The sequence below is a fragment of the Schistocerca americana genome, chromosome 8 (genome assembly GCF_021461395.2).
Source record: "Schistocerca americana isolate TAMUIC-IGC-003095 chromosome 8, iqSchAmer2.1, whole genome shotgun sequence".
Lineage (NCBI taxonomy): Eukaryota > Metazoa > Arthropoda > Insecta > Orthoptera > Acrididae > Schistocerca > Schistocerca americana.
Genome location: NC_060126.1, coordinates 144,364,628 through 144,381,736, shown reverse-complemented (window position 1 = coordinate 144,381,736; position 17,109 = coordinate 144,364,628). Strand labels below are relative to the sequence as shown.

The window sequence follows — 17,109 nt, the reverse complement described above, 5'->3', positions numbered from 1 at the left end:
GCCACCTACAGGCCATTCTGCACGCTGTTTGTAGCACGCTTACCAACTTACAGGATAACGGCGCGAAATTTCGATCTGTTATTACAAATTTAAGGTTTTCATTTGACTCACCCTCGTATTTTCGGACGAATCCAGCTTCTGCAGAACATACTACCATACATGTCCACTGAGTATAAACGTCCTTCAAGGTGTCGTGTTTTTTTTTCTGAGCGTGAGTGTATTTCACGATTCAGCAGTGAGTGCAGTACGTCAGGAGGTATTTGGAAGGAGTGTTGTGTCGATGACAAGAGCGAGTGTTGACAAAAAATGGTTCAAATGGCTCTGAGCACTATGGGACTTAACATCTATGGCCATCAGTCCCTTAGAACTACTTAAACCTAACTAACCTAAGGACATCACAGAACACCCACTCATCACGAGGCAGAGAAAATCCCTGACCCCGCCGGAATCCCTGACCCCGCCGGGAGTCGAACCCGGTTACCCGGGCGCGGGAAGCGAGAACGCTACCGCGCGACCACGAGCTGCGGACGAGTGTTGATACTTAATGGATATGAGAGTGAGTGGAGTGACGTGGTACGTGTGGTGTTCCACGAGGTGCAGAAGCAGGAGCGGCTACCTGGGTGCTGCTGGCTGCCGTACAGAGAGTCTCCGCCGGTGTACAGCTCGTATTCGTACAGCTCGTCGTCGAACACTTCCGGCTCCCGCAGGCGCGACATGCGAGACCCCTGGCGGCTGATGGCGAAGCCCATGGGCGTCATGACGCGCGGCCGTGAGGGGCTCACGTGTCCCGACCGCATCGAAGACATCCCGCGGCTGCGGCCGGACGACTCCCTGCGAATGGAAAGCAGTGTTCCTTAGTATCTTTGGTCCAAGTGTTACACAGCGACTCTAAAAAATATGAAGTTCACATAATAAATGATGTCCATAAAGCTTCTTTAATAAAATAAAAAAAATATTAACAAAGACAACTGAAGCCTTGTCTTCCAGAACAGCAAACGTCCACCAACATTACTCCTGAAAAAATGAATTATTTATGTTTATATATGAAGCTATTCAGTTTATTATACTGATATTTTGTGTGCAGCTAAGTAATACGCAGCTAAGTAATACGCATGCATATTCAAATACAGAGATATGTAAATAGGCAGAATACGGTGCTGCGGTCGGCAAAGCCTATATAAGACAAGTGGCTGGCGCAGTTGTTAGATCGGTTACTGCTGCTTCAATGGCAGGTTATCAAGATTTAAACGTGGTGTTACACTCGGCGAACGAGCGATGGGACACAGCATCTCTGAGGAAGCAATGAAGTGCGGATTTTCCTGTACGCTCATTTCACAAGTGTACCGCGAATATTAGGAATCGGAGAAAAGATCCTGCAAGAACGGGCCCAACGACGACTGAAGAGAATCGTTCAACGTGACAGAAGTGCAACTCTTCCGCAAAATGCCCGATATGGGCCTTGAGAGCAGAGAGCCCACTCGTGTACCCTTGATGACTGCACGACTTTACGCCTTGCCTGGACTGTAGATGACTGTAAACATGGCCTGGTCGGACGAGTCTCGTTTCAGATAATATCGAGCGGAAGATCGTGTACGGGTATGAAACAAACCTTATCAATCCATGGACCCTGCATGTCAGCAGTTCAAGGTAATGGAAGCTCTATAATGATGTGGGGCGTGCGCAGTTGTAGTGATATGGGACCCCTGATACGTTTAGACATGACTCTGACTGTTGACACGTACGTAAGCATCCTGCCTAATCACTTGCATCCATTCGTGTCCATTGTGCATTCCGACGGACTTGGGCAATTCCAACAGGGCAATGCGACGCTCCACGCGTTCAGAATTGCTACAGAGTAGCTTCAGGAACACTCTTCTGAGTTTAAACAGTTCCGCTGGCCACCAGAATCCTCAGACACGAACATTATCGAGCATAGCTGGGATGCCCTACAACGCGTTGTTAAGAAGAGATCTCCACCCCCTCGTACTCTTACGGATTTATGGACCAACCTGCAGGATTCATGGTGTCAGCTCCCTCCGGCACTACTTCAGACATTAGTCAAGTCCACGCCACGCCATGCTGCGGCACTTCTGCGTGCTCACGGGGGCCCTACACGATATTAGACAGGTGTACAAGTTTCTTTGGCTCGTCAGCGTATTATGTATCATTTTGTAATAAATGTCATATCCTGTACAACTGAATTAATTTCAGTAATATGTAATGCTGTTTTCAATCCGAAGGTTGACCAATTTCAAAGAAGGGTAGCTCGTTTTGTATTATCACTAAATAGGGGAGAAATTGCCACGGATATGACGCGCGAATTGAGGTGGCAGTTACTGAAACAAAGGATGTGTTTGATTGCGACAGTATCTTTTCACGAAATTTCTATCACCAACTTTCTCCTCCGAATGTCAAAATATTTTGCTGGCGCCCATCGTAAGAAAATTAGAGAATTCAGATGTCGCACGTAAGGATTTAAGTGATCGATTTCCCGCGCGATATTCGAGGGTGGAACGGTAGACAAATAGCTTGAAGATGGTTCAATGATCCCTATGCCAGGCAATTAATTGTGGATTGCAGAGTAGTCATATAGATGTAGACGTAGCATGCTTTATTACGGACGGTCCTATTTTAAGAAGCGTTACACAGTTGGATTTCTGCTTTGAACTAACTTTCTCAGCCACTTATGAGGGCGCCTACAGTTTAACGTGGATTTAAAACGACAATGCAGCTCGGCATTTTTCAGATCGACAAACATAGCGAAAGGCGAAAGAAATGAAAAGTGACAGATGAAAATCCCAAGACTGACTGCGGATCCAACCTGATAGTTTTACGAATGAAATGATAATTAAATCAAGACCCTAAGCTGTCGACAGGCGTTGATATACATCAACGGGGACAGTTTTAAATGTGTGCCCCTACCGGGACTCGAAACCGGGACCTCCTGCATTCATGGCAGACGCTCTGTCCATCTGAGCCACCAAGGTCACAGAGGATAGTGCGACTGCAGGGATTTATCCCTTGCACGCTCTCCGTGAGACCCACATCCCCAACTTAATGTCCACACACTACAATCGTAGTGCCCCTGCCCATTACAGTCATTACTCGCGGCAGACAATCTTACCGAGTCCCGTAAGAGTTCGGGCAATGCGTGTGCATCCAGCACAGAAGAAGAAGGTCAATAGCCGGTTAGCCTTAACTATATGGAGATGCTATCTGTTCTTTCGGACACGTCCGAAAGAACAGATACCATCTTCATATGAGAGTTTTACATCCACCGCCTGGCACTTTCCTATTGAGCCACTGATAGGAAAAATATCTAAACAAGCGAGATGCAACTACTGCACTGTCCATGGGCCACAACCTCTCCTAATTCAACGATGAGGGTATGGTTATTGAGGCGCTCACGGCCGTTAACATCGAAATGGGATAATCTCGAAGAAAACAGGATGTACAGTCTCCACCACCATAAATTAAATGCATGTCTACGAAGTCTTATAACGAATAATGCAACATCTTCGACAATCAACCATTAATTTGAACTCACGCATCACAGACAGTAGTGCATTTTTTTTATTATGGTAGCGCCACCAACTGACGATGGGCGATTAATTGCAAGTAATAGATAGATCCTAGTTATTCTGGTAAACGATAACGGATATTCCATTATTTGTTCCACGTCAATTAATTTTACATAATCGATTTCCATTACGATTAATGATATCAATTTTTTGCTTTTTTGTTAACCTGTCGAGTGTTGACTTGCTGTCTATAGCTTAATTACGGAAGGAAGTTGGACTATTCCCTAAAAACTCATCGTTAACGTCGGCACATATCGGAAGGTTTTCTTGTCGACTGCGTTCTGTTCACGATTCCTGCCAATATCAGCAATCTAATAGTAGACGCTCTTAAGTAGCGTGGCGAAGTCTCGTCTGGTGTGTGTCAATTCAGAAAAGTAACGCAACAAGTGTGTTTGAAGATGAAAGTCTCTTTGATGTGTTTTCACCAAACGTTGTAGCTTAAGTTGTAATTTATACCACAGCTACTGACCAGTACGAGGCTTCCGAACCTGTCAGTTGTCAGCACTGGGCGGAAATAAGTAAACATCCCCCCTTTCAGTTCCTCTCACCACACGGCGGCAATATTCTGCTTAGTGCGGCTCGTAAATATCTGGGAACAGTGGCTTCCACTGTTCCATCTGAAAGACTGTTTCCAGCAACAGCTTGCCATTCGAGTCTAAGGGGAAAAATATTACGTAAATTGTGTCCCTCAGTTCCCTTCCTGAAAAATTTTGGTGCTTGTAAGCATACTCACTTCAGTAGCTGTGATAAAAACAACGATATTAATTTGCTTTACTTATGAACGTTAAATATTTATACATTTCAGCTAAAAACAAAAAATTGCAATATGCATTTCACAAAATTGAATAACTATTGTTAGTTACAAAAAGAGAAATAGAGGAGTGATAGCATCGATTTAACTCTCTTAGAACAAATCTTTTTATCATAAAAAATAGTTTTAAAGAAATGCTTTATAGACCTAAAAGTAAATACGTGACAATTAATCGAATACTGCATTACTAGGATAATTAATCGATGTGATTAATTGATTGATTTAAACAGTCGAAAAGGCCAGTTACTCGACTCTTACTCATAATCGTCCATTCCCCGACGAACATCGATGCGACAGAAGCACAAGCAGTTTACAGACGCGCCCCTTCTATGCATTGCCCACCCGTTCAATCTAAAATATTTATTCCGATCTCAGAATACTTAACTTAGGATCCTCTGCTAATTTGTGTATCAAGTCCTCCGGCTACAAGATATCTACTTCTACATTCAGGCTCAGACGAGGTCTTGAAATTTTAGAAAAGCTAATGCTTCATGAGAAATACAATTAATACTTATATATCACCTACATCTGTACATGAGCGCTCACCAAGATGATTGGCGACAATATTTGCACGTTTTGTCACGGCTTCATTAATTACAGAGGACCTGATTGTGTTTACAATTTGCGCAGCAGAAGACGGTGGAAGAGGAAGATCAGTGTTTGATGTCCCGTCGACAACGAGGTCATTAGAGACGAAGCACAATTTCAGATTTGGCGTGGACGGGAAAGGGATCCTCCGTGTCTTTTCAGAGGGAATAAACCCATTATCCACCTAAAGCGATTTCTGGAAGAAACTAAATATCCTATTTTAGATGGTAGGAACGAGAATATGAACTGCCATCCACCACTATACAAGCTTGCTCGGTTTGCGCAACTGAAGCTGCCAACGCACGCTAGAGTTCAAATGGTTCAAATGGCTCTGAGCACTATGGGACTTAACATCTGAGGTCATCAGTCCCCTAGAACTTAGAACTACTTAAACCTAACCAACCTAAGGACATCACACACATCCATGCCCGAGGCAGGATTCGAACCTGCGACCGTAGCAGCAGCGCGGTTCCGGACTGAAGCGCCTAGAACCGCTAGACCACCGCAGCCGGCCACGCTAGAGTGTTGGAGCTCGAAAAAGAGGTAAGCGGTTCGCATCCAGTTGGTGGAAGAACCTGTAATCGCCAAAAGATGGCCAGACAGTTAGGGGAAGGAGGTCTGCTGGCAAGCAAGACTTTGTGCCACTGCCCTGGTCGAATCTCAAAGATGCCTGCAGAGTACTCTGAAATTTCGGCCCACGCCGGTCATATATTAGTTGGGTGTATTAAGCTCGGCCATCGACCTATACTTGAGTATTGCTCATCAGTGTAGGATCCGTACCAGGTCGGGTTGACAGAAGAGATAGATAAGATCCAAAGAAGAGCGGCGCGTTTCGTCACAGGGTTATTTGGTAAGCGCGATAGCGTTACGGAGATGTTTAGCAAACTCAAGTGGCAAACTCTGCAAGAGAGGGGCTCTGCATAGCGGTGTAGTTTGCTGTCCAGGTTTCGAGAGGGTGCGTTTCTGGATGAGGTATCGAATATATTGCTTCCCCCTACTTATAACTACCGAGAAGATCACGAATGCAAAATAGAGAGATTCGAGGGCGCACGGAGGCTTTCCGGCAGTCGTTCTTCCCGCGAACCATACGCGACTGGAACAGGAAAGGGAGGTAATTACAGTGGCACGTAAAGTGCCCTCCGCCACACACCGTTGGGTGGCTTGTGGAGTATAAATGTAGGTGTAGATGTAGATGTACTACTCCTAAGCTAAGTATCTTCCATTCCATTCAGAACTTAACAGTGCGTTGCGAAAATTCTCAAAAAAATGGCTCTGAGCACTAAGGGACTCAACTGCTGTGGTTATCAGTCCCCCAGAACTTAGAACTACTTAAACGTAACTAACCTAAGGACATCACACACATCCATGCCCGAGGCAGGATTCTAACCTGCGACCGTAGCGGTCGCGCGGTTCCAGACTGAAGCGCCTAGAACCGCTCGGCCACACCGGCCGGCACACGCTGGTAGGAATAGGAGGGTTAATAAGGTAAGTACATCAATGAGGAATTATAAGAAAGTAGGCAAATAAATTTATCAACCGACTTGGATTAGTAAAGAACGCCTAGTTGTATTTGCAAGAAAGATTGCTGCGAAGACGAGCATTCGACGCACTTTATGGAATAAGAGAAAAGCGGGTGATTAATTTGGTCCTCTGAGTACAGAAGGGGTCAGTACCTAAACGGAATTTTAAAAAATGTTTATTTCACTTGCTCCAAATCCGGGAAATAGAGAAATTCAATTTACAAAAAATACGTTGAGAACATTTTAAAACCATACATTGCTGATAACGCGTTTTTTTCTTACATTGGATACCTGGAGTGGACAAACAACTTCGTGTGTGGGAGTATGTTTATAGATGATGAGGGTCAACTGACTTACAGGCTAGATGTAATACCGCAAAATTGCACACCTGTGTGTCAGCCACGTGGTGTTTATTTTACCGCCAATTTAAAAACTTTATTTCGAGGCTTCAAAATTACAGTCTGCTTCCGGAAACATACCAGTGCTTGCAATAACGATTCAAGCGCAATTAATAGCTTTCAGCACCAAATTTTGAGAAAATTTTATCGTATGCGTGGTATGCATCAAAATTAATTCCAAAAACAAATATTTTTAAATGTAAACCACGTTTGCTTTTTTCCGAATCTTCGGAAGGTACGAAGTAGTTACGTGACGATTGCATTCGTTAGATGTTCTTGGTCCCGCGAGTGTATTTGCTTCGAATGTTCACATGACACGCACCGCCTATATAGTTGTTTGAAGGAAATGGAAGACTGTAACAGACTGAATGAAAGAGACATTATAAATCGACTAGCGCTAAATATTTAATTCCTTACTAATCTAAATCGTTTGAGAAATCTATTTGCCTATGTTTTTATCATTTCCTATTGATTTGCTTACCTTATTAAACCTACTATGCCTACGAATATAGAAACGGGTACAAACACAAATAAAACACTGTAGAATACAGCTGGAAGTTGATCAAAGATTCTTCTCTTCGACGACTGACGCCTTGGTCGCTACAACAGTGGCGATTTCGTTGAACAGCTATTACCTTATGGGTACATAAGCGGCAGTCACAAAAATTTCTGTCCTCTATTTCTAGGGAAATAAGGATTTGCGCACCCCACATATGTTGACGAAAGACGCTTAATTTCCAGTTATCTATCGGTCTCGTTAATTTTGAGTCGACTGCACGACGCGAACTTTAAGGGGTAGTTTTCTCAAAGATAGGCTGTTGAGCCAAATTATTCTAGAATCTTTCATTTTAGGTTGTGCTGTAAGCATATTGTCATATCGCTGACTTGGCTGCGGAATATCTTTGCGACCGGCTGCATTGCAAAGTCGAGCACGGGACACGGAGGTGCTATGTTGTACACTGCATGGGAAAGGCATTAATATGGAAGTTCAAGAGTGGCCTGCAAGTACTATTATTGTGAAGTAATGAGATACGGAAGTAGATTCAGTGAAAAGTGCGTAAAGAAGTAATTAAGTATGAGCGGTGCCGCCGATGACGTATTTGAGTATCCGCTCGTTTGCGTGTCGTACCGTACAACATCAATCGTCAAGCGTCGTGTTCGGCCTCCCAGAATGAAACTAATGTGAATCAGTAAAAATAGTTTACCACAAAGGAGGGCAATCAAGTGCCAGCCAGCGTCTTGTAGCGAGTGTGAGAACATGCATTCGGTCATCGCGTCTCCGCATCATCAACAATCAGCCGCGTCGTGACGGTTACCCGCACGCTCCTACAAGTGAGAATTGTGAACTGTAAATTAACTTTTATGAAGTGTTATATTGTTACAAGTGTCAAGAAGGACTGGTACCAGGTATCTCCATGTACGTGACAAGCGTAAGAATTTTCGTTCGACCATTCGGCTTCCGCATCATCAACAATCGCCTGCGTCGTGTCGATTATGCGTACGCTCGTCCAAGTGATAATTGTGGACAGATAATCATCATCATTGCCTGTGTATCTACCACTGAAGGTTCTGCCAGAGTAAGTCTGACAGCGTAAAGTACAACATTGACAGACATTAATATCGTCAAGAATACTGTACAATAATAATGGAATGATAATTATGACCTCTCTTCAAATTAGCAAGAATGTTAGTTGGCATCAACACATACGACTTGGTGTGTAAACAGTGCAACCTGCTATTTTCTTATCATCTCAGAATATAATTGTTCATACCGAACGTAGGACAGTGTTGTGTTGAGTGGTTTTCCTAAAGCCGCTTGCATGTTTATATACATAATTTCAGGCAAGCCAGCAGCAGTGTGGAGCAAAAATAATACTACCGCCGCGCGAGTTCAAATGGCTGTGAGCACTATGGGACTTAACACCTGAGGTCATCAGTCCCCTTGAACTTAGAACTACTTAAACCTAACTAACCTAAGGACATCACACACAACTATGCCCGAGGCAGGATTCGAACCTGCGAGCGTAGCAGCAGCGCGGTTCCGGACTGAGGCGCCTAGAACCGCTCCGTCACAGCGGCCGGCGCCGCGGGAGTACCAGGTACGTGGGGTGGACAGGGCGCACGGTCAACGCGAGAACAGTTTAAGGATCCTCCACCATTTGAAACGCGGGGCGTGCTTCAGTGCACAAGCGACCTGCCAAATATGAGCCGAGTCGGTTGGCCGTATGTGGTGAGCCAGCGCCAAGACGTCGCGGGCAGAGGGAGCAAGCCTGCAGGTTCACTGTCAGCCCTGTCACAGTGCCTCGTCCGAGCATGCCATGTTCTGGTGTGGCTGGCCCATGGGTTGGTCGCTGTCAACAACTGGAGGAGGGTCTGGTGTACGGAGCTAAACCAGGAGCTTCATCATAAAGCCAGCACCTGGAGGCAGCGGCAGCCAAGTCTTCGGTTCGACTTGTTTCTACTTTGAGAATTTCTGGCTTTTATGGAGGCTTTTGACACTGCACCACACAAACGGGTTGTAGTGAAATTGCGTGCTTATGGAATATCGTTTCAGTTATGTGACTGCATTTGTGATTTCCTGCCAGAGAGGTCACAGTTCGTAGTAAATGACGGAAAATCATCGAGTACAACAGAACTGATTTCTGGCTTTCATCAAGCTAGCGTAATAGGCCCTTTGCTGTTCCTTATCTATATAAACGATTTGGGAGACAATCTGAGCAGCCATCTTAGGTTGTTTGCAGATGACGCTGTCGTTTGTCGACTAATAAAGTCATCAGAAAGTCAATACATATTGCATAACGATTTAGAAAAGATATCTGTATGGTGCGAAAATTGGCAATTGACTCCAAATAACGAAAAGTGTGAGGTCACCTACATGAGTGCTAAAAGGAATCAATTAAACTTCGTTTACATGATAAATCAGTCAAATCTAAAGGCCGTAAATTGAACTAAATACCTAGGAATTACAATTCAAAAATGGCTCTAAGCACTATGGGAACATCTGAGGTCATCAGTCCCCTAGACTTAGAACTACTTAAACCTGATCACACACAACCACGCCCGAGGCAGGATTCGAATCTGCGACTGTAGCAGCAGTTCGGTTCCGGACTGAAGCGCCTAGAATCGCTCGGCCACAGCGGCCGGCGAATTACAATTACGAACAACTTACATTGGAAGGAACACACAGAAAATGTTGTGGGGAAGGCTAACCTAAGACTGAGTTTTATTGGCAGGACACTTAGAAAATGTAACAGATCTACTCAGGAGACTGCCAACAACAAGCTTGTCCGTCCTCTTTTAGAATAGTGCTGCTGATTGGTGGAGTACATTGAAAAAGTTCAAAGAAGGGGAGCACGTTTTGTATTATCTCTAAATAGGGGAGAGAGTGTCACTGAAATGATACAGGATCTGGGGTGGACATAATTAACACAAAGGCGTTTTTCGTTGCGGCGGAATTCCAATGACCAACTTTCTCTTCCGAATGCGAAAATATTTTATTGACACCGAGCTACATAGGGAGAAACGATCACCATGGTAAAATAAGGAAAATGAGAAATCGTACGGAAAGATATGGGTGTCCGTCCTTTCCGCGCGCTATGCGAGATCGTTGTTCAAATGTGTGTGAATTTCTGGGCGCAGCCCCGAATCCTCCTGCGGTCAGAAAAATGGTACCGAATCCTCCCAAGCCCGCAAGGGTCTGAAAAACGATGGCACCGAATCCTCCCGTTTGAAGAAGGTAGCAGTTCTAAACCATACGAATACTCCAAGCAGGCAAAGGTAAGCATATGAAGTTACAGTAGAAGATGTAAAAAATTTTCGCGTGTATTGTGAGAATGTTTAAAAGTTTTGTCTTTTATCTTATTGAGATAAAGTCCAGCCGGCACAGCGCCAGCAACGAAGTCCCGCTCAAGGTCACGCGCTTAGCCTGCATAAGTGAGTCAATATTTTTTGTTTAAAACATGGGAGGGGTAGGGGAAGGAGATAAGGAACATGGCAGAGATAATCGTATTATTGTCTATAATACAACAAATGTGTCAGTTTGGGAGGATTCGGTCCTGTTACCTGCTTATGGTTTCGGGAGGATTCTGGGTTGCGTCCGAATTTCTATAGGACCATACTGCTAAGGTCACCGGTCCCTAGACTTACACACTACTTAAACTAACTTATGCTAGGAACAACACACACACCCATGCCCGAGGGAGGACTCGAACCTCCGGCGGGAGGGGCTGCGCTGTCCGTGACATGGCGCGTCTAACCTTCGGCCACTCCGCGCGGCTCTATGCGAGATTGGAATAACAGAGAATTGTGAAGGTGGTTCGACGAACCCTCTGCCAGGCACGTAAATGTGATTTGCAGAGTATCCATGTAGATTTAGATGTACCGGGTGATCAAAAAGTCAGTATAAATTTGAAAACTGAATAAATCATGGAATAATGTAGATAGAGACGTACAAATTGACACACATGCTTGGAATGACATGGGGTTTTATTAGAACCACAAAAATACAAAAGTTCAAAAAATGTCCAGCAGATGGCGTTTCATGTGATCAGAATAGCAATAATTAGCATAACGAAGTAAGACAAAGCGAAGATGATGTTCTTTGCAGAAAATGCTCAATATGTCCACGATCATTCCTCAACAATAACTGTAGTCCAGGAATAATGTTGCGAACAGCACTGTAAAGCATGTCCGGAGTTATGGTAAGGCATTGGCGTCGGATGTGTTTCAGCATCCCTAGAGATGTAGGTCGATCACGATACACTTGCGACTTCAGGTAACCCCAAATTCAATAATCGCACGGACTGAGGTCTGGGGACCTGAGAGGCCAAGCATGACGAAAGTGGCGGCTGAGCACACGATCATCACCAAACAACGGACGCAAGAGATGTTTCACGCGTCTAGGAATATGGGGTGGAGCGCCATCGTGCATAAACATCGTACGTTCCAGCAGGTGTCTATCATCCAGGCTGGGGATGATGAGATTCTGTAACGTATCGGCGTACATGTCACCCGTGACGGTATCAATTACAAAACCAGAATCACACATTTCCTCGAAGATAAAAGGCCCGCTAACGGTAGATGTGGTAAATCCAACCCATTCCGTGACTTTCTCGTCGTGCAATGGAGTTTCCACGACAGTTCTAGGATTTTCGGTAGCCCACATTCGGCAGCTGTGGGCGTTGACAGACCCTCGGAGCGTGAAATGAGCTTCGTCGGTCCACAACACGTTACTCAACCAAGATCTTCCGCCATCTTTTGAAACGCCCACACCGCAAATGCCCTCCGCTTCACTAAAACGCCAGGTAACAGTTCATGATGCCGACGGATGTTGTGCGGATAGCATCGGAGGGTACGCCTCAGTGCCAACCAACCAGTAGTGTATGGAATGCCGGTGCGACGTGCGACTGCACGAGCACTGACTTCGCCGTGCATAGACGAACCCACTACAGTCTCCATTTCTTCCTGGACTGTCTCAGCAGCATTACGCCTTGTGCTCCGTCGGCCACTACGGGGTCTATCGTCTAAACAACCCGTGGCTTCGAACTTCGAAATCATTCTCGCCACAGCTGCATTTGTCAACGGACCTTTAGCCGTTCAAATCCCTTCCTACGGCGATAGGATCGTAACGCTGAACTAGCACATTCCCCATTCTGATAATACAGCTTCACTAAAAGCGCCTTTTCAGGTAACGTCAATATGCTGCGACTGCTGGCGCATCTGATTCTCTCTCTTTTTTTTTTTTTTTTTTTCTTTATTGTGATTTTAACACCTTATACAAAGGCGGGCTGGCAGCAGCACAATACGCCGCTCTTCAGCCTTGAGTGTTACAACAAGTAGTACAGAAAGGTGGCACAGAGTAGACAGTAAAAACGGTGGGCAAAAAAATGTAGACACTAAAAATCGAAAAAACATGGAGCCGTTCACGCTGGACGAGAAACATCACTAACACTGGGCGACACGATGCACAGAACATGGATGATGGCGACGGCACGTGAACGGTGGGGGCGTGGCGGCGAACAACACTACACACAAACGAAGGCACACACACGAAACACTGACGGCGATGATCTCCGGCGCGCGAATGTTCACTGAGCGTGTACGAGTCCGGGGACCTGCCAAGAGAGGAGGTGGAGGAGGAGGAATGGGAAGGGGTACGGGAGAGGGGGGAGCAGAGATGCAATGGGCAAAGGAGAGAGGGGGAGGGAGAAAGGGGGAGGGGAAGCCCGGTGGAGAGGGGAGGAGGGAGGGGGGAAAGGAAAGAGGAGGGAAGGGAAGGGAGGGAGGGAGGGTGCCTAAAGGAGAGGACACAGGAGGTGGGGGGGAGGATCAAAGTCGATAAGAGGGGATTTTCTCTCTCATTACAGCTCCTTTTATACACGATTGTCATATGCAGTCACTGACGTTTTGCTGTCCAGCGCCATCTGTCGGACATTTTGCGAAGTTTTTTTTTTTTTTGTTCTAATAAAACTCCATGTCATTCTAATCAAGTGTGTCATTTTGTACCTCTCTATCTACATTATTCCATGGTTTATTAAGTTTTCAAATTTATACTGACTTTTTGATCACCCGGTGGATGTAGAACACACACGTGAGTAGAGGATACAACAATTGTTAAGCCGCACATAGACTGGACGTACCTGGTGGCGGTGGAACCGACGGGAGAGGGCGGCATGGGCGGCGGGGTCGGGATATCGAGCAGGCGGCTGGAGGCGGCGGTGGCGGCCGTGGGGCCGGTGGGCGGCGCCGAGGAGGGCGTGGGCGGCGGCGGCGACTCGGCGCGCGGGGGCGGCTCCGGCTCCTGCGACAGGAAGCGGCGGTGGGGGAGGCGCAGCGCCGGCCGCTCGCGGCGGGTGCTCTCCTCGCGGTCCAGCGCGTACTTGTTGAACAGCACCGGCGTCCGGGACGCTGCCACCGCGTCCGCCGCGCCCACGCCACCCGGAAGGTCCGTCGCACCTGCCGGCACCGCAGTTGTCGGGATGAATATTACGATGCGTAACTCAGTTGGATCCTCCGCTCTTTTTGCCAGACAAGGGGGCAAAAAAGACTGACCCTCTTCGACTTCCTTCGTAGTCAAAGGATCAAACCTATTTTGTCATCTTAAGGTTGTAAGACGTATATATTTCTATTGTCTATTGTCAAACCACAATTTATGAAAGATGTTTATATTTTATTGATAGGATTAAGTAGGAATAATTAATACACTACTGGCCATTAAAATTGCTACACCAAGAAGAAATGCAGATGATAAACGGATATTCATTGGACAAATATATTATACTAGAACTGACATGTGATCACATTTTCACGCAATTTGGGTGCATAGATCCTGAGAAATCAGTACCCAGAACAACCACCTCTGGCCGTAATAACGGCCTTGATACGCCTGGGCATTCAGTCAAATAGAGCTTGAGTAGCGTGTACAGGTACAGCTGCCCATGCAGCTTCAACACGATACCACAGTTCATCAAGAGTAGTGACTGCCATACTGTGACGAGCCAGTTGCTCGGTCACCATTGACCAGACGTTTTCAATTGGTGAGAGATCTGGAGAGTGTGCTGGACAGGGCAGCAGTCGAACATTTTCTGTATCCAGAAAGGGCCGTACAGGACCTGCAACATGCGGCCGTGCATTATCCTGCTGAAATGTAGGGTTTCACAGGGATCGAATGAAGGGTTGAGCCACGGGTCAGCACCCCATACCATCACGCCGGGTGATACACCAGTATGGCGATGACGAATACACGCTTCCAATGTGAGTTCACCGCAATGTCGCCAAACACGGATGCGGCCATCATGATGCTGTAAACAGAACTTGGATTCATCCGAAAAAATTACGTTTTGCCATTCGTGCACCCAGGTTCGTCATTGAGTACACCATCGCAGGCGCTCCTGTCTGTGATGCAGCGTCAAGGGTAATCGCAGCCATGCTCTTCGAGCTGATAGTCCATGCTACTGCAAACGTCGTCGAACTGTTCGTGCAGATGGGTGTTGTCTTGCAAACGTCCCCATCCCTTGACTCAGGGATCGAGACGTGGCTGCACGATCCGTTACAGCCATGCGGATAAGATGCCTGTCATCTCGACTGCTAGTGATACGAGGCCGTTGGGATCCAGCACGGCGTTCCGTATTACCCTCCTGAACCCACCGATTCCATATTCTGCTAACAGTCATTGGATCTCGACCAACGCGAGCAGCAATGCCGCGATACGATAAACCGCAATTGCGATAGGCTACAATCCGACCTTTATCAAAGTCAGAAACGTGATGGTACGCATTTCTCCGCCTTACACGAGGCATTACAACAACGTCTCACCAGGCAACGCCGGTCAACTGCTGTTTGTGTATGAGGGATCGGCTGGAACTTTTCTCATGGCAGCACGTTATAGGTGCCGCCACCGGCGCCAACCTTGTGTGAACGCTCTGAAAAGCTAATCATTTGCATATCACAGCATCTTTTTCCTGTAGGTCAAATTTCGCGTCTGTAGCACGTCCTATTCGTGGTGTTGCAATTTTAATGGCCAGCAGTGTATTTGTCATTTTGGAAAAAAAATTGTGGTAGCAGGGAATGTCTGCACCAAAGTATTGTTGGCAGGAGAGACTGCACATTGATATAATATTAAAAAGGGCGGGAGAGATAGCGTATGGATACATTTTAAGAAAAGAGCGGGAAAGACCGCGCATTGGTACACTTTGTAATGGTAGCAGGGATTGTCTGCACCAGAATTGTTGGTGGGAGAGACCGCACTTTAGCGTTCGTAGGAAGTCAGTAGTAAGCGAGATGTGAAGCGAGTCGGTAACATGTCTGAAGCGAGAGGTTGAGAGGAGCGGTGTGCCTGCCAGCCACCAGCTATGATTTACAAGAGTTATAAACGGTTGTACAGAGACATCAGCTAACTATCATCAACCGAGCGAGGTGGCGCAGTGGTTAGCACACTGGACTCGCATTCGGGAGGACGACGGTTCAATCCCGCGTCCGGCCATCCTGATTTAGGTTCTCCGTGATTTCCCTAAATCGCTTCAGGCAAATGCCGGGATGGTTCCTTCGAAAGGGCACGGCCGACTTCCTTCCTCATCCTTCCCTCATCTCATGAGACCGATGACCTCGCAGTTTGGCCTCTTCCCCCGAAATCAACCCCCAACTATCATCATAAGAGGAACTAATTTTATTTAACTATTTCTTGTTTTAGAAACTCGAGACTACAGAAGGTATGTTTGCGCAATGCTAGTTGTAAGATTATTGTAAAAAGTAAGTCCCATTTGAACGTTTGTAAAATCATTTCATTACCAACAGTAAATATTTGAAGAATCGTTATCAGAATATAATTAATTTTTGCCAGCAATATTGCATTACTGATTATAATCCATCCCAAAAACCATCAACGTAAAACTCTGCAAAATTTTAATGTTGTCAAGAAAAAGTTTAACTATGAATTATGTAACTTCAGTCAAATTAATTAAAGAATAACGTCAACTTTGCTATTAATGAATAACGTCAGCTTTGGTAATAAATACAGCCACTTATTATGACAGCCCACCAGCAGCTAATATAGCAAAACAGAATAAGTATATTCATGTCGCAGTTCGATGAAGCAGTCAGATGGCGATACAGTAACAGTAAAAAAGGTAAGGAACAGTTTTGTGTTGTTGCAGATAACGACTGAGGGCCACGACGACAACACATTCTATGTTTCGTCGAAATAATCAGCAAATCACTTGTAATAAGCAGCATTTATATTTGTATGCGAAGATTGCACTTACTAGTATTGAGGAAGAGGACTATTTCAAAGGGAAGATTTCATTTGTTGTTATTAAGCAAGAGATAGAAATCCTAAGGGAAGGTTTCGTAGGTTATTGTAGAAGGGAAGGTTGCGTAACAAAAGAGATATAGAGGAGACGGGAACGTTTCAGAGTATATATAGCCTCTGACAATAAAGTTCGGTGAATGAAGTCAGAACGGTGGATCGGGCAACAATGGCGACTCAGAACGCTTCACCTGCGTAGCGACCGGTGTTGACAACCTGCCCCCTCCGTAGTTCAGTTGAGCATCGTGTTTGTTCCGTGTTAAAACTGTTGGACGAAGTGCTTGTTTTGTGCGTTGGTTCTGAACTAAGAATAGGACAATGAACGAGCAAAGGATCAATTTAAAGTATTGTTTTAAGCTTGGCAAGACACCGAAAGAAACGCATGCAATGCTGGTACGTGTTTATGGGG

General features: G+C 45.7%; 1 protein-coding gene across 1 annotated transcript in view; it reads right to left on the bottom strand.

Moving 5' to 3' along the window:
* The window catches only part of LOC124545632, a 602,686-nt gene that overhangs the window by 13,582 nt on the left and 571,995 nt on the right, over positions 1 to 17,109 (bottom strand). The window contains exons 7-9 of the mRNA XM_047124578.1: positions 13,738 to 13,852; positions 13,537 to 13,587; positions 617 to 831 (exon numbers count right to left, since the gene is read on the bottom strand). Coding sequence (XP_046980534.1) covers positions 617 to 831; positions 13,537 to 13,587; positions 13,738 to 13,852 — 381 coding nt within the window. The remainder of the gene's footprint in view (positions 1 to 616; positions 832 to 13,536; positions 13,588 to 13,737; positions 13,853 to 17,109) is intronic.